The 23,048-nt window shown below is 34.6% G+C and overlaps 1 protein-coding gene across 2 annotated transcripts in view; it reads right to left on the bottom strand.

Annotated features, from left to right (window-relative positions):
- The window catches only part of COL4A3BP (collagen, type IV, alpha 3 (Goodpasture antigen) binding protein), a 144,489-nt gene that overhangs the window by 66,535 nt on the left and 54,906 nt on the right, over window positions 1–23,048 (bottom strand). For both annotated transcript variants that reach the window (XM_008582502.1, XM_008582503.1), the window contains exon 3: window positions 19,538–19,654. In XM_008582502.1, coding sequence (XP_008580724.1) covers window positions 19,538–19,654 — 117 coding nt within the window. The remainder of the gene's footprint in view (window positions 1–19,537; window positions 19,655–23,048) is intronic.

Below are 23,048 nucleotides of genomic sequence, written 5' to 3'. Positions count from 1 at the left end.
ATTTTATGTAATGTCTTCAGAGTTCCACAATTGGTAACTAAGGGACCTGGGATTCAATTCCACTTTCAAATGCCTACGATATTAATTATTATGCTATGCTGCCTCAATATCCAAAAACTTTGCTTCTACTTCTCTCAAATCTGTTTCTTTGTTTTCCCAGTTCTCTAGCTCTGGTCACTGAGGTTTCATTTGGATTATTCCACCAGTTTTCTAATTGCTTTCTGTTTTATCCTCCTTGAAATCCTTTCTCCCTACTGCAATTAGAGTACTTCTTTACAAACAATCTACCTCTTTCACTTCTTATTTTAAATACTGTTTGGGTTCCCTATTTCTCCTAGGATCAAGTCTATTTATTGTTTATAAGGTCTTGTTGGAGACAGAAATATAATTACACTAAATATCAGCCTCTATATTCATTTACTATCCATTATTTAAAATACATTGCATCAGCATTACTTTAATGGAGTCTTTTGTTAACATGTATTTGCTGTAAGGAGATAGTACCTGTTTTGAAATAGTGAAACCACTTTAACCATTTCTTTTTTTTTTTTTTCCTTTTTGTCTTTTTTCGTGACCGGCAACGGATCGCAACCCTCAGTGTTGCGCCCGCACCGGACCGGGACCGGCAACGGGATCGCAACCCTCGGTGCTGCGCCCGCACCTCGCTCAGCCAGTGAGCGGCTGGTCTGTATGTGGGATCGGAACCCTTGGCGGGAGCGCCGCCGCGCTCTCAAGCGGTGCACTGTAGCAGTGCGCCACCAGGCCGGCCCCACTTTAACCATTTCTAAGTGTACAGTTTAGTAATGTTAAGTATATCCATACTGTTGTGCAACCAATCTCAGAACTTTTTTACCTTGCAAAATTGAAACTATACACCCATCAAATAACTCTCCATTTCTCTCTTCCCCCAGTCCCTGGCAACTACCTTTCTGTTTTCTGTCTCTATGAATTTGACTACTCTATGAACCTAACATAATTGAAATCATATAGCATTTGTCTTTTTGTGACTGGCTTATTTCACTTAGCATAATGTGTTCAAGGTTCATCTACATTGTAGTATATTGCAGAATTTTCTTCTTTTGTAAGACTGAGTAATGTCTCATTGTATGGATATACCATATTTTACTTATTCCTTCATGTATCGATGTATGCTTGGATTGCTTCTATATTTTTTCCATTGTGAATAATGCTGCTATAAACGTGAGTGTTCAAATAACTCTTCAAGACCCCTCTCTTTCAATTCTTTTGGGTATTAACCTAGAAGTTGAATTGCTGGGTCATATGGCAATTCTAGTTTTAATTTTTTGAGGAACCACCGTACTATTTTTCACATTAGGTGTACTGTTTTATGTTCTCATCAATAGTGCCAAGAGTTCCAATGTCTCCATAGCCTTGCTGACACCTGGTATTTTGTTTTGTTGATAGTAGCAATCTTCCTCAGTGTGAGGCAATAACTCATTATGGTATTGATTTGTAATTCCCTGAAGATTAGTGATGTTAAACATCTTTTCTTGTGCTTATTAGCCTTTTGTATATCTTCTTTGAAGAAATCTTTATTCAAGTCCTTTGCCAATTTTTAAATTGGAGTTGGTTTTTTTTTTAAATTTTAGGAATTCTCTATACATTCTGGATATGAATCCCTTATCAGATATACAATTTGCTAATATTTTTCCCAGTCCAGGATTTGCCTTTGTACTCTGTTGATAGTACCCTTTGATGCAGAAAAATTTCTAATTTACATAAAGTCCAATTTGTCTATTTTTCTCTTTTGTTGCTTGAGGTTTTGGTGTTGCATCCAAGAAATCAACTCCAAATCCAATGTTGTGAAACTTTGGCCCTGTGTTTTCTTCTAAAAGTTGTATTGTTTTAGGTCTTACATAAGGTTTTTGGTCCATTTTCAGTTAACTTTTGTATAAGGTGTGAGGTAAGTGTCCAACTTAATTCTTTTGCATGGAGATATCCAGTTTTTGTAACACCATTTGTTGAAAACATTGTCCTTTCCCCATTGTATGGTCTTGGCACCCTTGCCCCAAATCATTTCACCATGGATGTGAGGGTTTATTTCTGGGTCTCTACTCCATTTCATTGGTCTATATGTCTGTCTTTACAACAGTACCATAGTGTTTTGATTACCATAGCTTGGAAGTAAGTTCTGAAATCAGAAAGTGTAAGTCTTTCAGCTTTGTTCTCCCTTTTCAAGATTGTTTTGGCTATTAGGGGGTCCCTTGAAATTCCATATGAATTTTAGAATGGCTTTTTCTATTTCTGACAAAAAAGAAAGTCACTGGGAATTTGATAAGCATTGCACTGAATATGTAAATCACTTTGAGTAGCACAGACATTTTAACAATACCAAGTCTGTGTTTCCTTCTATTTGTGTCTTCTTTAACTTCTTTCAGTAATGTTTTGCAAATTTCATTGTACAAGTCTTTCACTTCTTTGGTTAGGTTAATTCCTAAGCATTTTATTGTTTTTGATGCTATTGTAAATGGAATTGTTTTTGTAATTTCCTTTTTGGATTGTTTGTCACTATCATATAAAACTGCAACTGATTTTTTTGTTTTGACTTTGTATCCTGCTACTTTGTTGAATTCACTTACCAATTCTAACAGTTATGTGTGTGCAATCTTTAGGGTTTTCTATCTATAAAACATTATCTGCAAATAGAGATCATTTTATTCCTTCATTTCTAATTTGGATACCTTTTATTTTTCTTGTCTAATTGCTTTGGCAATTAGAACTTACAGTACCATGTTGAATAGAAATGGTGAAAGAGGCATCCTTGCCTGTTCCTGATCTCAGAGAAAAACCTTTCAGTCTCTCACCACTGAGTATGATGTTCATTGTAGGTTTTTCATGTAAGGCCTTTATTATGGTAAGGCAGTTTCCTTCTATTCTTAGTTTGCTGAGTGTTTTCATCATGACAGGGTATTGGATTTTATCAAAAGCTTTTTCTGCATCAACTGAAATTATGTTGCTTTCCTTTCATTCCGTTAATGAATGTTAATATTACATTGATTGATTTTTGCATGTTGAATCATAACTGCATTCCATAAAAAAAATCCCACTTGGTCATGGTGTATAATCCTTTTAATATGCTGCTGAATTTGGTTTGCTAGTAGTTGTTGAGGATTTCTGCATCTATGTTCATAAGAGACACCAATCTGTAGTTTCCTCATGGTGTCTTTGCCTGGCTTTGGTATCAGGTAATATTGGCCTCACAGAATGAGTCAGGAAGTACCCATTAGGTCCAGGGCTTTTCTTTATTGGGAGATTTTTAATTATTGATTCAGTCTCCTTACTAGTTACAGGTCTATTCAGATTTTCTATTTCCTTCTGATTTAGTCTTGGTAAGTTCTGTGTTTCTAGGAATTTGACCATTTTATCTAGGCTACCCAATTTGTTAGTGTATAATTTTTCACAGTCCTCTCTTATAATCCTTTTTATTTTTGTACAATAAGTAGTAGTGTCCCCACTTTCATTTCTGATGCTAGCAATTTGAGTACTCTTTTTTTCTTATTCCATTTGTTGGAGGTTTGTTAATTTTGTTGATCTTTCTAAAGAACCAACTTTTAGATTCAATAATTTTCTCCACTGTTTTTCTATTCTCTGTTTCATTGATCTCAACTCTCATCTTTATTATTTCCTTCCACCTGTTAGCTTTAGGTTTAGGTTGTACTTCTTTTTCTAGTTCCTTAAATTTTAGAGTTAGGATATTGATCTGAGATCTTTCTTGTTTGTTTATGTAAGTGTTTATAGCTATAAGTTTACCCCTTAGCACTGCTTTTGCTGCATGCCCTAAAGTTTTGGTATGTTGTGCCTTCACTTCCATTAGTCTTTATGCATTTTCTAATTTCTTTTGTGATTTCTTCTTTAACCCACTGATTGTTTAAGAATGCGATGTTTAATTTCCATGATTCTGTAAAATTTTCAGTTTTACTTCTATTAGTGATTTCTAATGTCATCTGATTGTGGTCAGAGAAGATATGATATACATCTTTTTAAGTCTATTGAGACTTAATTTGTGTCCTAACATATGATCTATCTTACAAAATGTCCCAAGTGTACTTGAGAAGAATGTGTATGCTATTGTTGGATAAAGTGCTCAGTGCATGTCTGTTAGATTTTCAGTATATGTCTGTTATTGTGTTAAGTCCTCTATTTCTTAATTTTGTCTGCTTGTCCTATTCATTATTGGAAGGGGATATTAAAGTCTCCAATTATTATTATAGACCTGTCTATTCTCCTTTCAATTTTGTCAGTTTTTGCTTCAGATATTTTGATAGTCTGTCATTGGGTCTCTAAACGCTTGTAACTGTTATATCTTCTTGCTATAGTGAACCCTGTATTAATATATAATATCCTCCTTTGTATCTTGTAATCTTTTCTGATTTAAAATCTATTTTCTCTAATATTAGTATAGCCATCCCTGCTTTCTTTTGGTTACTACTTGCATGGATATTTTTGGCCACACTTTCAATCTCTTTGTGTCTTTGGATCTAAACTGAAAGCCTTGTAGACAGCTTATAACTGGATCATGTATTTTTATCTATTCTGTCAATCTCTATCTTTTGATTGGAGAGTTTGACTCATTTAAGGTAATTACTGATAAGGAAGGAACTTACCTCTGTCATTTTGCTATTTGTTTTCTATATGCTTGATAGATTTTTTTGCCCCTCATTTCCTGCATTACTGTCTTCTATGTCTACTCCATTTTTTGTAGCAAAATGTTTGAATTTCTTTCCTATTTCCTTTTGTGTATTTTCTACAGCTATTTTCTTTGTGGTTACCACGGGGATTACATTTAATATCCTAAAGTTATGACACTCTAATTAGAATTTATACCAGCTTAATGTCAATAATATACAAAAACTTTGTTCCTTTACAGCTCCATTCCCACTCCTTTCAGTTGTTGATGTCACCAAATTTTTATACACTGTGTTTCTAAACATAAACTTATAATTCTTTTAAATGCATTAGTCTCATATTATATAGAAAACAAAATGTGGAGTTACAAACCAAACTTACAATATGACTAGCTTTTAGACTAATACTTGTATTTAAAAAAATATCTTAGTCTCTTAAATCATGTAGAAAACACAAAGTGGAATCACAAATTGTTGTTACAATAATACTAGCTTTCATAATAGCCCACGTATTTACCTTTACTAAGATCTTTATTTCTTCACATTGTTTCAAATTACTATCTAGCTTACACTTCGCCTTGCAGGACTCTTTTAAGAATTTCTAGCAGTATAGGTCTAGTGGTAACAAACTCCCTCAGCTTCTGTTTATCTGGGATGTCCTAATTTCTCCCACACTTTTGAAGGACAGTTTGACAGATAAAGGATTGTTGGTGGACAGTTTTTTTCCTTTTAGCACCTTGAATACATCAGCCCACTGAATTCTGGCTTCCAAAGTTTCTTATGAGAAGTTTGCTGATATATCATCTTATTAAGGACCTCTTCTATGTGATGAGTCACTTCCCTCTCTGAATGCTTTTAGAATTCTTTTTGTCTTTTTTTTTTTTTTTTGACCGGTAAGGGGATCGTAACCCTTGGCTTGGTGTCATCCGCACCACACTCAGCCAGTGAGTGCACCGGCCATCCCTATATAGGATCCGAACCCGTGGCCTCGGCGCTATCAGCACCGCACTCTCCCAAGTGAGCCACGGGGCTGGCCCAGAATTCTTTTTGTCTTTTGAAAGTTTGATTATAATGTGTTGTGGAATGAGTCTCTTTGAGGTCATATTAGAGTCCACTGTACTTCTTGAATGTTTATATTCATGTCATTCATCAAATCTGGGGAGTTTTCAGCTATTGTTTCTTTGAATATTCTCTCTACCCCCTTTCTCCTCTTCTCCTTCTGGTACACTCATAAAGTGTATGTCAGTCTGCTTGATGGTGTCCCATAGATCCCTTAGGCTCTGTTCACTTTTCTTCAATCTTTTTTCTTTCTATTCCTCAGACTCAGTTTATCTCCCATTGTCCTCTATTTTAGAGGACTAATTCTTCTGTTTGTTCAAATCTGCCTCCGAATCCTTCAAGTGAATTTTTCACTTTAGTCAGTGTACTTTTTAGCTCAAGTTTTCTACTTGGTTTCTTTTCAGGTTTTTCTTTACAGGTTTTTCTATATCTTTATTGATATTTCTATTTTGTTCTTAGATTGTTTTCTTGACTTTCTCCACATCTTCCTTTAGTTCTTTGAGCATGGCTAAGGCAGTTGCTTTAAAGCCTTTGTCTAGTAGATCAGCTATCAGGTCTTTTTCAGTGACAGATACTGTTGACTTACTTTTTCCTTTGAAAAGGCCATACATTCCTGTTTCTTTGCATGTCTTATGATTTTTTTGTTGAAAACTGGACATCTGAATCTAATAATGTGATAACTCTGGAAACCAGATTCTCCCTTTTCCTTGGGACTTGCTGGTTTTTGTTACTGTTTTTTTTGTTTGATTTTTTGGTTTTTTAAATTGTGGTAGGCTGTCTCTGTACCAAAGATCAGCCTGAGGGGTGAAGATAAGGTCTTCTCAGGTCTTTTCTGAGCCTGTGCCTTTCCTTGGGCATGCACAGTCACTTTCTAATTCTTCATGTATATGTAGCTGTTTCTGAATGTCCTAGTCTTTAATGTCTGGCTGCCAAAAGGGGAAAACAAGAAAAATGAGGGGGTGAGAAAAGGGGGCTGGTCGTTTAAATCTGCAGGAAATCACTTCAGTTGGAGAGCAAGGGTTTGCATTGTTGTTACAATGCTTGCCAGCCTTTTTGTCTGTACCTCTATGATCAGAAGTAGCAATCAGAGCACACATCTCCAGTATTTGGAGTGCTCCAGTATTTGGAGGGCCCTTTGTGCTCACCCTACAAGCCATGTGCATGTAGGAACACATGCACAGCTGCCTGCTCTGGGGCTGGGGGTGGGGGATGGGTGGCTGCTACTATGGTAAGAGTTGACTAAAATTAACAGTAATTTACCATCCAACCCTTCCTCTGGAAGTTGCAAGTCTTTGGTAGACTCCAGCATTTCAAAATAGTTACTAGAGACAGATTCTGTCAGTGCAATTGTTGTCTAGGTGGGAAGGCAGATTCCTAGTGCTTCCTACTCTACCATCTTCCCAAAATACTTTCCCTATCATAATGTTTTTGGGAGAAAATATACACGGAAAAGAAGAAAATATACCAAAATGAAGAATAATTTTCTGGTTATAAAATTGAAGGTAGTTTTTATATATTTTTTCCCTTATAACAGGCAAATTTACTTTAAAAAAAAAAAAACAGGGTGGGGGAGCAAATAAAATTTTTGTAATAAAACTGCAGGGATAATTTTAAAAAGATTTGATAAGAATTCTTAGATTTAACTCTATGAGGAAGTTTTTTTTTTTAAAGGGGATTGATTATTTTTTACTTTTCAACTATGTAGCCATGAAAATAAGCTGAAATGAACTAGAAAAGGGGGATATTACAAACATTTTAGGTTGTTGTTCTTGGAATAACAATGTTACCCACCACTGATCAATATTCTCATAATCCATTCAATTTCACTTGTATGTAAAATGGGGATAACACCTACACTGAAAGGCTTTTGTGAAAATTAAATGATAACACATTAAAGTACCTAATTACTGGCCAGTGAGCTCACTTGGTTAGAGCAGTGATGCTTATAAAATCAAGGTCAAGGGTTCATATCCCCTTACCAGCCAGTTGCCAAAACCAAAATAATTAAATACATACATACATACATACATACATACATACATACATACATACATACACACACACATAAATATATAAATAAAGTACCTAATTATTCCTTCTATCCCTCAACAGATCAGAGGGGTAACTACCGATAAAAATAAGGGGCTACAAACTGACCAGTGATATAAACATTCCTATCATAGACCTCATCTTGTCTGTCAATTACATGTGTGGAGTATACTAACATTTATAAAGCAAATGTATTTCACAGGGCCTAGTCTCCAAAGCCCTGTAGGTTCAGGTTTAGCCTAACTTTTTAAAATTACATATAGAAATGTTAACCTTGCAAAAGACAGGAAACTTTCCTCAGGCTAAGGTCTCTGTAACACAGCAAAGTTGCTGACTCAAGGACAGATGTCCTTGGTTAACCTACCCACTGATATGTAAAAATACTGGACAAACTGCTGTAGGGAAAGAAAATGTTTGCTAAGAACAAGCTTTTGTTGGTGGATCGACCTAACCTTTTGCAAACTGCATTGTGGAATGTCACTTTGTTATTTCACTGATGTTACCAGCTTCTATTATTAAACTATACTTAGCCATAACTCCACCTATGTTCCTTTTCTGTAACTTTCTGGCTTGGAGAATAAATATTGAGACAGAAACCCAGTTCATGGTTAATTTCCTGTGGAGGAATGAGTCTCTCTTGGGTTCCTGGAAATTAACCCCTTTGGGGTGTCTCACTGCTCAGAGGAAATGGGCTTTGAGTAATCCTTTTTGTATCTCTGTTACCCCATGTGAGGCAAAGCAACCTACAAGGACTTTCTATGGGACTGAAAAATGATAAAATTATTTTCAGCTAGGATATTTTAAACTGTAGGACATTCTACCTATTCTTTGCTACCTATTTTTATTTCTACCCCAACGCTGCCTTTCATCCCTCAATATCAAAAAAAGTTGAGACTATTTACAAGGCAATAAAGACAACATACACAAAATATTTTTTAGGCTACTAGCTAAAAAACCATATTTAATGAAAAAGAGGAGTTTTGTGTTTTTACTTTTTAAGAAACATTTTTTTCTCAGCTAATGTCCATCCAATATATTCAACAAGTAAAATTAGAAAAGTTTCCACTGCTGTCAATATGCATAAGCCATGCTGCCCACCGTTACTTTTCCACAAAAATAGAAAAAAGCAGAATCCCATCTGTCCCAGTGACTGTCAGAAATCTTTCTTCATGATTAAATGAAAATTATAATACAATAAGGCACCGTACAAAAATAATTTTGCAGCGTATCTCATTTTCTTTAATCTCTTCTATAACAACAAAATGAAAGTTATTCAACTCTAGATTACTGGCCTTTTTTCTTTATCTCTTTCTTGTCTAAAGAAATATATTATGGCAGAGTTACATCATCAAGATTGTGGAATATATAATTCCCAGTATTGCTCCTTCCTGCGAGTAACCTATTTACAACTACACAGAAATTAAACAATATACTCCTAAATAACGAATAGGCCAATGAACAAATGAAGAAGGAAATTAAAAAATTCCTAGAGACAAATGAAAATGAAAGCACCACATACCATAACCTATGGGATATAAAGAAAGCAATTCTAAGAGGGATGTTTATAGCAATAAATGCCTACATCAAAAATATGAAAGATTCAAAATAAACAACCTTCTGTTATACCTCAAGGAGCAGGATAAACAAGAACGAAGCCCCAAATCAGTAGAAGGAGAAAAATAGCAAAGATTAGAGCAGAAATAATTAGTGATTTAAAAAAAATACAAAAGATTGATGAAACAGGTTTTTTAAAAAGATAAACAAATTGATAAACCTTTAAGCTAGACTAACAAAGACAAAAAGAGAGGAGACTCAAATAAATAAAATCAGAAATGAAAAAGAAAACATTACAACTGATACTACAGAAATACAAAGGATCATAAAAGACTACTATGAACAACTATATGCAAACAAATGAAAAAACCTAGAAGAAATGGATAAATTCCTGGACACATACAACTTACCAAAACTGAATCATGACAAACTAGAAAATCTAAAAAGACCATTAATTAGAAAACATAAAGAGACCATTAACAAGTAATGGGACTTTGACACATCTAAAAAAGAAAACTACAGACCACTATCCCTACTGAACATGGATGTGAAGATCCTCCACAAATACTAGCAAACAGAATCCAACAAAACATTAAAAAGACCATACACCATGGTCAAGTGGGGTTCATCCCAGGGACGCAAGGACAGTTCAACATACACAAATTTATAAACATGATGCGTCACATCAACAGAATGAAGGAAAGAAACCATATGATCATTTCAACAGACACAGAAAAAGCATTTGATAAAATCCAACACCCTGATAAAAACACTCAACAAATTAGGTATAAAAAGAATGTCCCTTAACATAATAAAGGCCATATATGAGTAACGCACAGCTATATTATACTGAATGGACAAGAATTGGAGGATTTTCCTCTAAGCTCTGGAATAAGACAGGATTCCCACTTTCCCCACTCTTATTCAACATAGTACTAGAAGTTCTAGCCCGCACAATAAGGCAAGAGAAGGCAATAAAAGGCATTCAAATAGGAAAGGAGGAAGTTAAACTATCCCTATGTCAGATGACATGATCCTATACATAGAAAACCTTAAAGACTCCACTAAAAAATTATTAGAACTAATAAATGAATTCAGCATAGTGTATTTTGTAATGTACTGCAGGATACAAAATCAACAGGTGAAAATCAATAGCCTTCCTATGCACCAATAGTGCACTAGTTGAAGAAGAAATCAAGAAAGTAATCCCATTCACAATAGCTACCAAAAAATAAAATGCCTTGGAGTAAATTCAACCAAGGAGGTGAAAGACCTCTACAATAAAAACTATAAAATACTGGTGAAAAAACGGAAGAGGACACAAATAAATGAAAAGATATCACACGCTCATGGGTTAGAAAAATTAACATCATCAAAATGTCTATATTACCTAAACAATTTACACATTCAACAAAACCTAATCAAAATACTTACTAATGACATTCTTCACAGAAATGGAAAAAACAATCTTAAAATTTGTATAGAACCACAAAAGACCCCATATTGCTAAAGCAATATTGAACAAAAAGAAAGTTGGCGGCATCATACTCCCTGACTTCAAAATATACTATAAAAGTATAGTAACCAAAACAGTATAATACTAGCAGAAAAAAAGACAAATTGACCAAAGGTATTGAATAGAGAGCCCTGAAATAAACCCACACATTTATAGCCAACTGATTTTTGACAAAAGTGCCAAAAACATGCAATGGGGAAAAGACAGCCTCTTCAACAAATTGAGCTGGGAAAACTGGACATTCACTTGCAAAAGATTGAAACTAGAGCCCTATCTCTCACCACACAAAAAAATCAACTTAAAATGGATCAAAGACCTAAATTTAAGACCCCAAACTTTGAAACTACTATAAGAAAACATAGGGGAAACACTACATGAAATAGGAGTGGGAAACACTACATGAAATAGGAGTGGGCAGCGCTTTATTGTGCGAGACTACAAAGGCACAAGCAACTAAAGCAAAAATACATAAATGGACTACATTAGACTAAAAAGCTTCTGCACAGCAAGGGATACTGTCAACAAAGTGAAAAGACAACTTACAGAATGGGAGAAAGTGTTTGCCAACTACACATCAGACAAGGGGCTAATATCCAGAATATATAAGGAATTTAAATGACTCAACAACAACAAAACAAATAATCCAATTAAAAATTGGGCAAAGGACTTGAACAGACATTTCTCAAAAGGAGACATACAAACAGGCGCATGAAAAAATGTTCAACATCACTAATCATCAGGGAAATGCAAATTAAAACTACCAAGAGATGTCATCTCACTCCAGTTAGAATGGCTGTTATCAAGACAAAAAATAGCAAATGCTGGCGAGGATGGAAAGAAAAAAGAACTCTCCTCAACTGCTGGTGGGAGTGTAAACTGGTACAGCCATTGTGGAAAACAGTATGGAGATTCCTCAGAGAACTAAAAATAGATCTGCCTTGCAACCCAGCTATCTCGCTACTGAGTATACACCCAAAGGAAATGAAATCAATATATCAAAAAGACAACTGTACTCACTCCCACGATCATCATAACATTATTTACAATAGCCAAGAGATGAAGTCAACCTGTATGTCCATCAACAGATAAATACATTAAAAAACTGTGGTGTATATATATACACAATGGAATACTACTCAACTATTAAAAAAAAAAAGATATCCTATTATTTGCAGCAACATGGATGGAAATGGAAACCATCATGTTAAGAGAAGTCAGGCACAAAAAGACAAACACCGCATCGCATGATATCACTCCTACACGAAATCTAAAAAAAAAAAAAGTAGTCCTTACAGAAGTAGTGAGTACAATGAATGGTGGGGAGGGGAGTGGTGGACTAATGAGTACAGAACTATGCTGTCTTCCTATATGTCAATGGTGCAAGTGAATCATTGTGCAGTACATGCATGTTCTGAAACAACACACTGTACCCCACAAATATGTACAAGTAAATGTTAAAATATTTTGGAAAAAAAAAGGAAACATTTTGCATGCAAACTGCACACTAACAAAAGATAGAGAAATAATTAAAAATCTAGGAATTATCACCTAACCTGTTAGTTGTATGTGATAAGCATCATAAAAACTTGCAAATCTGGTAAACTATACATTATAAAATACATTTTCAAGACATTAAACTTATACAAATGCCAATCCTACACCTTCCTTTAAACACAAATAATTATAAAATTAATTAGAACTGGGCTGAGAGTGAACAATTCACAGCAGCCTGTTGTGAAAAGGCAATCAGATTCCTTTCTTACTTTGGGAAATGCCAAGGTATTAGGGCAGTTAGCAGAAAAAACTGAAGCTGAAAAAAAGCCAATAGATAGAAAAAAGGTCATGAGAAAGCAAGAAAACAGAAACTAAGAATAGGGTAGGAGACCAAAAGTTAGGAACTATAAAATAGAGAGAAGAAATAATAGGATGAAATTAAGCTACATGAATTGTAGCTAGGAGCAGGTGACTGGAGAGTAACAGTTTTGTTAACACTAAGAGCACTCAGGAGTTAAGTATACAGTTTCAGCTTTCTTTGCAGGTAGGACATTCTAAACTTTCTTGGTTCCTGGGCAATTTTCCCATTTCTCAAGGGAACATAGGTTGGCCTCCCAGTAACCTAGAGCTTAACTAAAATAAATGAACCTATGACATCTATACTTGTGGGATCTTCAAATTTTCAATATTCATTTGATCTGATATCTTTGTTCAGCTTTAGCAGATATTGCAAAATTGTTTTCCTAAGTGTTTGCACAATTTACAGCTTCTACCAGCAGTGTATAAGATTACCTATTGCTTCACCTACTCATCAACACTTGATATTGTCTTTTTTTTTTTTAAAGCCATCTGGTAGGTGTACAGCAGTATTTCCCTGAAGTTTAAAATTGCATTTCCCTGATGACTAATGGCATAGAGTATCTTTTCATACGTTTATTACCCATTTAGATATCCTCTATTTTGAAATGCCAATTCAAGTCTTCTGGACTTTTCTTAACTGAGCTGTCTAAACTTTTCATAGTAATTTTTAAGAATCTCCCTGTTTTTCTGACATAAAACCATGGTCAAGTTTTATCTCCTTAACTGGCTATATAGTTAATATAATTAGCTACCCAAATATCTTCTTCCTTCACCATTTCAATGTAAAATCCTCCCAAATCCTCTTTTGCCATCTTGGTGAAAGATAAACAACTTTCTATATAGATGAATTTAGCTGAAAACTCTTCAATTACTGATCTTTTCAGGTAACAGATTAAAGTCCAAGTTGTAGATGTCAGCTCAGGTGAATCCAGTTTTCAAAAATTGCAGCCAACAAAAACTGACCAAAAAAAGTTACTTTATAAGTCCTTGACAGTTGAATTATTTTTGTTCCAGAACACTAAGAAAACTAAAAACGGTTGCTACATTATTTTCCTCCTCCATTTCACCAACCTCAATAGTGCTGGTAGTATGATACCATCCACATCTAGGTGTTTAAAAAAAACATTTACTAACCATATACAACTTACTGCATGCAATTCAGCAATTAACTCCCACTGTTAGGAATTAATGAAATTCCTGATCTTAATGAGTGAACCAACTGGTTCTCTGGAGACAAAAAAAGTTTCTTTGCTGATTAATAAAGGTCAATTGTGATTCTGTGTACTGACTTTTTTACAACTTAAAAATGGCAGAACGCTGACTACTCACTGGCAGTAACTAGATTTGCCCTTTCCTCAAAATTTAAAATGCTTGAATGTAAAAGCGAAGTAAAATTTGACTCTCTCTTTTTTCTTCCTTCATCATCATATGATGCAAATAGGTAAATGGAGAACTGGTTCTAATACACTCATGAAATTTCTTATATAAAGTATACACTAAAAATAACTCAAAATTTAAAATGCTTGAATGTAAAAGCGAAGTAAAATTTGACTCTCTCTTTTTTCTTCCATCATCATCATATGATGCAAATAGGTAAATGGAGAACTGGTTCTAATACACTCATGAAACTTCTTATATAAAGTATACACTAAAAATAATAGTTTAAAAAGTACTATTTGTATTCTTAAGCGAGTGCCAGTTAAACCAGATTCAAATGCAAAGCTGAGTTTATATGATAATTTATAAAGCAAATAGAAAGAATCCCTAGTATCTGTTAAAATTTTCTATTATTATAGTTGATTATAAAAATGTCACACAGACAATATGACTTTAATGACCTTGATACTTAAAAACTGTTAAGTGGTAACAGGATAATTCTGCCATCTAGCTATTTTAAAGTAGCTTCCCAAGCTAATGCCAAATTTAAGACAAAATAAATTAAGGCATCAAATAAGCAGAAAATGCTCCTAAAATTAAGAAAAAAAGCAGCAAAATCAAGCTGACATTGAGACTGCATGAGGGAAAAATTTCATTATGACAAATAGGAACACAATTTTTAAAAGATCTCTAAAGTGAGTCTCTGGCATCATTTAGGTGGCTCAACCATGGGAATCCTTTGGTAAAAAATTTTTATCATCTCCCATCTCATTTCAAGGAAAATGAAAGTTCCTTTCAAAAATTGTTTTCCACATAATTTCCTCAGAGCAATCCCTAAAGCTCTCAGGTTGAGAATAAATTTTTCTTTTGAAGGTATTCAACGATGCTTCACATATGTATTAGGCCTTCACAAAGGGAAAAGAACAAATCCGCAAATATTAAAACTGTCTGTAGATCACCACTACAGAAAACCAACATCTGTAAAAATTACCACTTGGATTCATCTTCCCTAATTGTATATTTTCCAATGACTCCTCATGTCTTGGATAATTTCCACAATGTGGGGAAAGTCTGTGTGGCTCATGACCACCAAAATTTTAGGATTTACTAAAGTATTCCCTTATAGAATAAAGGACTGTCATGATTACCACAAACTCTATCAGAGCAAAGAAACTTAACATTTTCAAGATGATTCTTAAATCTGCTAGTGCCAGGAAAGCCTTCCTGTTAGTTTTTTTGGGGAGTGAGGGGTATGGGGTAGGGGGGTATATTTCTTTCATTGTAAACAGAAACTGTGTTTAGTCAAAATCACATGTACTATAGTTGTAGAAGATTCTAGGAATAACCCTATGATTTTTAAAAATAAGAGCATTAACAGATGGTTTATCACATTTCCTTGATAAACTTATTGTGCAGAAAATGCTCACAGAGGCCTATCTTTACCAGAAAAATGTTAGTTTAATCCAAATAAAAAACAAGCACCTTAACTTTACATTCCTATAGCTTTTGGTTTTTAAAGAATTTTCACCAACACCATTTCATCTTACCTCAGGACAATATAGGAGATGGCCAAGAGATTTAAATAAAACAAAACTAAACTGTATCTTTAAAAATAATTTATTTAGTGTTGTCTCATATCATAAGGAGAAAAGCAAAATATAAAAGACTCCACATAATAAAGCCATCACACTATTTCAAAATAATATTAGTGGTCCAGTATACATATGCCCTTTCCTATCTTTTAAATTTAAAAAGACTCTTTGAATTTAATACCTTTTTATACGGACTACCTTTCTTCTGCAGGGGCTACTAACTAATGTCACACTATACTATGTAATTTTTAATATATTCAGAGAATTTAAATCATAGAATTATCTCTTTAAAACTTTTCTTACAGTAAGCAAGTTATTCTGGAATGAATACCAAGGAGGAGGACAAAACAACACAGCTAGACAGAGAATACAGAACCCTACTGCATTTCTGTCAGTAATCATTCTTTCAAAATCCATGAAGATTAAATGTGGAAAAAAACCCCACAAATTTCCCCCATAAAATCTGTTTTACAATACTGCTAATTATTTCAATTGCAAAATTTATGTGCCCAATGCTTTGCTGATTCCTACAAAGAAGCTGAATTGTAATATGTCTGAGTCTTTAAGGAGCTTATGATCTAAAATAAACACTATATACTAGATGCTGGCAGCACTAAAAAAAACAAACAAAAAACCCACTACAGATATGAAGAACATAAAGAAAATGTGAGAATATCACGATTCAAGAAGTCTGTGATTTAAATCAACAAAATATATTCCACATAAACACACACTTGTAGGATGGCAGAAGTATTTGCTGGCCAAAAGCCTCAGTTCTCAGGTCAGATAGGCCTCGGTCTGAATTCTGGTTCCTTCACTAACTAGCTATTTGACCTTGGACAAGTTACTTAACCTCTCTGTGCCTCCATTTCCTAATCTGAAAAAATAGGACAATAATGTTAATCTCACACTAATGTTGAGGATAAAATGAGATAAAGTGTTTATCACCACATCTGGCATACATTATTTCTCAGAAATTTTAGCTACCACCACTACCACCCATCATTATTACTGTTGAAGAATTCCTGCAAGATAGAACTCCTGTGTGTGTGTGTGTGTGTGTGTGTGTGTGCGCGCGCGAGGGAGAGAGAGGGAGAGAGGGAGAGGGAGGGGCAGGGAGAGAGAGAGAGAGAGAGAGAGAGAGAGAGAGAGAGAGAGAGAGAGAGAGAGAATGTGTGCATACATGCATGAATGAAATGGATCAATACACAGAACTTATTATAATGACTGGAAGGACCTCTTGGGAAGGAAGGAACAGAAACCCCCAAACTCTTCTTCCAGATGTTGAAAATTACTAAAACCTGTCAGGGAAGCCCTAACAAAAGCTCAAAAGCAAGAAAAGGCAATGAAGGACTATCCAATGACATCAGAACACAGAAACGAAAGTATATTGTTCCAAGTGTCCTGTTCAGGTGGTGTAGAGGAAGTAACTGTGAATGGAACTGAATGAGCTGGAATGATGGGAGTCCAGGCCAACTGTGAAGTACAACATGCTGGATTTATCGTGACTTGGTTACAATGTATTTGCAACTCTGCAGTTGAATCTTTTTTTTCTAAGAACTTAAAATTACTAAAATGTAACAGCCTGAACAAAAGTGACTCCATTTTGTCAAACCTTTGAATTTAAAAACTTGTTCTCTTCTGTAACTCAAACCACATAGCCTGAAGCTAACTGCCAGAACACAATGACTCTTGCTCTCACATTGTACACAAATAATAGAGAAAAATTATTAACCCAGATGGCTTACTAACCTGATCTTATTTGAGAATAACAGGAACTGAATCCATGAAGAATAAAGTACGATGCTGGTCAACTCCCACCCGGGAAGTTCCTTGATGATTATGTCTGCACATCCCCCCTTGGTCACCATGAGTCAACTTTCTACCAAAGACCCCTATAAAACCCTTTGACAAACATGGGAGAGGCGGGATGGACTTTGAGACATAATTCCACCATTTCCCCAGGCCACTGGTTTCCTGATTAAAGGCTATATTTCCTTACACCAACACTCATCTCAATTATTGGCTACTGAGAGTCAAGCAAACAGACCTTTGGGGTCTCGGTAACAAAAAGTCTATTATCTCAACTTAAGTCCCACTGCTGTAAGAGACACCCAAAGATTTTATCTATCCATTGTTCAAAGATGCAAACAAATCAATGATATGAGAAAGAAATATATGCTACATGCATTCATCTTCACTCAAGGAGATAATGCAAAATGGGAACCATGCAAGAGAATTCTGGTTGAACTTTACTGAGAAAAGTGAGCAAAATAAAATATGCTTAATTAAAACAGAAAATAACTAGCCCTATAATCTAAATCAACTGATTAAGCCTTTAAAGGTCCTCTCGGTTGAAAATATAGAAATTAGTTCTACTTAATAAAACTTTAATTACTAGTGAGAGGGCTCGCTCTGATTAAATTCATGAAATGGGCCATCCTCTTTATATGCAGATTTAGCTACTCTCACTGAATGTAGAACTCTTCATCCACGGTATGATTTATTGAATTTAGTTGTGACTCCAAAGCCCTCGCTTTTTGCATTATGCTATAAATGGGGAAACACATCTGCCACTCTGGGAAGTAACTTTACATATATTATCTAATTTATTCCTCACTACAACTTTGAGCAGATTGTCAGCTGAGAAAATATACTAAGTAGAGGTTAATTACCATGCCCAAGGTCACACCCGTCGTACATGGCAGAGGCTGCAGTGTTTGAATCCAGGTTGCCTGGCTCTAAAGCATTGAGATTCTGGAATCCTATCTCATCTCTCTTTTAAATAATAGAAAAATGTTTTTCACTTTTCCATGTTTAGACACTTTTCTGAACTAATAATACCAAGATAACTAAGACTTCTTTTAAACTAAAACATTGTCTATGCTTTAAAACAATATAGTACTAAAGCCAAAACAGAGAAAAAGAAAGGCATCACAGTTTTCTTCAGGGTGAGAAAAACTCATAATCAATAAACCAAGAAAGAAAAGTTAACACATGATTAATATCAAGAAGAATGTGCTGTGGCATCCCAGGCCAGACTGGTTTTTCTTGTTGTGTGTGTGTGTTTTGTGCTTGTTAAAAATAACCAAAACAGGTGTTTCAACTACAACTCTGTGAAACCCAAATGAACAAGCACAGACAAGTATGTGAACAAGCACAAGGTTCTCTTATGTCACACTAAAGAATGGAATGGTGAGTTTAGAACTTTCTCTATTCTTTGTTTTACTGTATTATTGAAATAACTATTAATGCATATTTATTTATATATTTCTTTAGTCTTCTTACCATTTATTAACAGCAGAAGTCAAAGAATAGCTTTAAATTATAAGAATCTGACATATACAGTAATAGCAGAAAGACTTTCTATAGATATTTTCATTAGATAGCTTCATATTTATAAAGATTAAATGATTTGCAAATGTTTGCATTAAGAATTTACCCAAATGGTTATAGATGACTACAAGAATTAAAAGTCAAGCTTTTAAATATTATGGCTTTACAATCCAATGTTATTTCAAAAATCCTTTTACCTAGGGGGAGAGGGAAGAGGGAGGGAGGTTTTGGTGATGGGCCATAATAATCAACCACATTGTATATTGACAAAATTAAAAAAAAAAAATCCTTTTACCTAGATCATAAAAAAGATATTTATTATTAAGCAAATCCTAAATATTAAAAAATCAATATATGTTTTATGAAAAAGGGCATATTTTTGTTTTGAAATAGAATTATTTCAAACATTTACACCTGTATTGCTTTAATCTTTATCACCCAAATAACATTCAATATTTCAGTAAAATATATTATATGGCAAGATTTTTTTAAAGGAGTTATCATCAGACTCATATCTAGTCCCTCATGGACAGTTAAACATTTAAAGATCTTACCTTGTGCTGTTCAATGGCATCTATCCACTGCTGTCTATGATCTGGATCCTGAGCACGAAGATACCAAACACTATCATTTACACTAATATCAAATCGACATTCATCAAAATCATGAGGCTGTGGAGAAAAAGCAGAAAATGAAAAGCAAAGCTAATTATATTCTTTGAAGGGTTATGCCCTACAGCAAAAACACGAACATACCCAGTCTGTGCTAATGGAAGACTTGTTATTCTTTTATTTTTCTACTCGTTTTCTTCGGAAGCATCTCAAGACAAGAGAGCAGAAGGACATAGTTACCCAGAACCAAGTTTTATTCACTACTCCTACAAATGAGTTGACACATAAACTACTAATGTCTATTTAAAAAATACAGAGCTGCTGTTTTTCATCAAATGCTTTGAGTCAGCTTACCTCATGGGAACACCACCAAAAGCATAATTTTTAAAAGGGGAAAAATAAGTTCTAGGAAAGACTTACTACTTTTTTTTCCTTACTCCATTATTCAAAAGTAAATTCCCCTTATGAACAGTTTTATCTCATTAAATTTGATAAACAATATATTTATAACAAAACAAGATAAAATAATGTTAACATTTCCCAAGTATCTAAAATTAACTTCTAGGCTCTCACATGACTTTGACAGTAATAGGCAGGAAAGCTTCCAACGAAAAGCAAAAAAAAAGAAAAAAGAAACATTATAGAAGATCTACGTGAGATAGCTCAAGGAAATTCTCAGCATCAAATTGTAAACATCTAGTGAAAATTTCAACTTTTTGACTCTTCATAAGAGTATATAAAATAAATGTATTTTTATATTTTTGTTTTTTCCCCAATAAATGAATTCAAATATGACAAGATCGCATCACATTTACCACCTATTCTTCCACTAGATAGAATCAAATCAATTTCCTCTCCTGTGAACATCTTAGAGAGGTGAGAATCCTCTCTGGTCAATTTAACAACTTATTTGCTGAATAGAATCTGTGTATCCTACTTCTGGGGTTTATTGTTTATTTTCTCCATCCTTTAACAACATCCATCTCTTATCTCCTTATCAGTTTATTTAGCAAAAAAAACCAATGTAAGATAGCCCCACAACACTCTTTCGCCTACAAAACAATTTCTCTTTTAAGATTAAGATAAGAAATCATGGTTCTGACTGGCTAATGGATACACACTGAACATTTCCTGAGTCACTATGTGCTGGGCATCACAGTTAGGACCACAGTAGGATATAGATGTGCTGGAAAGAAGCAAAAGGAAAAAACAAGACAATGCATACCCTGCTTCAGTGATTATAAATACAAAAAGGACATAAAGGACAATGTTTGATATTCATAAAAAAAATGACTACAAATTTAACTGGATGCTAAATATTCAGAAATCTTAAGAATGGAATCTAGTTATTGAGAATAGCTTCTTGGAAAAAGTGAAACATGTATACTATCTGAAGAACCAAGTAAAGTAGATGATGAATCTGCTGTTGTTAAGTAGCCCAGAGGATTTTAAACTTTTAATCCACGGTCATTATCACTATATTTCTAGCCTCTATTCCTGAAAATGTTTTGTATCATGTTCAATATTCTCATTAAAGCTTTAGTTCATAATTTATTAGTTTCTCTAGCGAACTCTGTTCCATGCACACAAGGGAGCCATTTCTACTATCAACAATCTGAGGAGGGCTGGCTGGTTAGCTCAGTTGGTTAGAGCACAGTGTTTAACACCAAGGTCAAGAGTTCAGATCCTCATACTCCCCCACTCCCCAAAAAATATTTTTAAAAAATGAGGAATAGGTGGTATACAAGAAAGATGTGCCAATTGTGAAATTATATAGAAAATCTTTGAACAAAACAGAAGTCTTAAATCTCAACAAAGTAAAAAAAAAAAATGAGAGAAGCTGAGTATAAAGGCAAAGGAAATGACAGATTTGGTAAGAGGATACGTTTCAGAAAATAAATTGAAGAGCATGAAGCTCACATTAAATCTTATTACACACACACATGAACATACGAAGGTACTTCAGAAAGTTCGTGGAAAAATAGAAATAAAAGACAGAAAAATCTTTCCATGAACTTTTTGAAGTATCCTTTAAAAGAGGGCAGACTGCTTCATTAAAAGACAACCAATCCTGTCTTTATATAAAATTTTAGTATTTTGTTCATTTGTATTAATTTTGTTTTTTAAAAAATACTGCATTAAAATATTTAACTTTCTTTTTATTATGAATATTCATGAGATACAAAGCTGACTGTCAGCCCTTGTGCCCATGACGTGAGGGCCAGATTCATACTGGCAGCATACCTATTACCACAAATTACATTTGTACCCTGTATCCCCACCCAATTATCCCCAACCTCTCTCTCCCTCCTGCTTTCCCACCTACTCCACTTTGTAGCCCAAGGAATGTTCTCTCCCTCTGCAAGACCAACACTCTTTATTTCCTTCCTTCTTTCTCTCTTACCCCCCACATATGAGTAAGTACATGTGGTATTTATCCCTCTGTGCTTTGCTTATTTCATTCAACATAAGTTTCTCCAAGCTCATCCATGTTGTTGCAAATGGGAGTATTTCATTCTTTTTTATGGCACAGTAATATTCCATGGTGTATTTATACCACAGTTTCCTTATCCATTCATCAACTGATGGACATTTAAATTGGTTCCATGTCTTGGCTATTGTAAACAGAGCTGCAATGAACATGGGAGTGCAGATATCCCTCTGGCATGATGATTTCCATTCCTCTGGATGTATACCCAGAAGTGGGATTCCTGGATTGTATGGAAGATCTGTGTATAGTGGTTTGAGAAACCTCCATACTGTTTTCCACAGTGCCTGTACTAATTTACAGTCCCACCAACAGTGTAGGAGTGTTCCCTTCTCTCCACACCCTTGTTCGCATTTGTTATTCACCATCTTACTGATTATATCCAGTCTAACTGGGTTGAGGTGGTATCCCAATGTAGTTTTAATTTGCATTTCCATGATGACTAGTGATGTTGAGCATTTTTTCATGTACCTGTTGGCCATCTGTATGTCTTCCTTTGAAAAATGTCTGTTCAGCTCTTTGCTCATTTTTTAATTGGGTTATTTGTTTTTTTTTTTTTTTTTTTGTATAATTGCTTGAGTTCCTTATATATTACAGATATAAATGGCTTGTCAGATGCAGAGTTAGTGAAACTTTCCTCCCACTCAGTAGATTGTTGTTTCACTCTGTGGATTGTTTCCTTTGCTGTGCAGAAGCTGTTTAGTTTGATATAGTCCCATTTGTTTATTTTTCCTTTAACTGCTTGTGCTTTCAGGCTCATGTTCATACAGTCTGTGCCCAGACCTAGTGGCTGAAGTGTTTCACCTATATTTTCCCTTAGTAATTTTACAATTTCACGTCTTACACTTAAGTCAAGACTTAACTGTATGGTGAGAGATGCATATCTAGTTTCATTCTTCTGTATTTGGATATCCAGTTTTCCCAGCACCACTTGTTGAAGAGGCAGTCTTTTCCCCAATGTAGATT

This window comes from Galeopterus variegatus, unplaced genomic scaffold, assembly GCF_000696425.1.
Source record: "Galeopterus variegatus unplaced genomic scaffold, G_variegatus-3.0.2 Scaffold2649, whole genome shotgun sequence".
Taxonomy (NCBI): Eukaryota; Metazoa; Chordata; class Mammalia; order Dermoptera; family Cynocephalidae; genus Galeopterus; species Galeopterus variegatus.
Note: the sequence above shows the minus strand (reverse complement) of the source record. Positions and strands in the feature narration are given on the sequence as shown.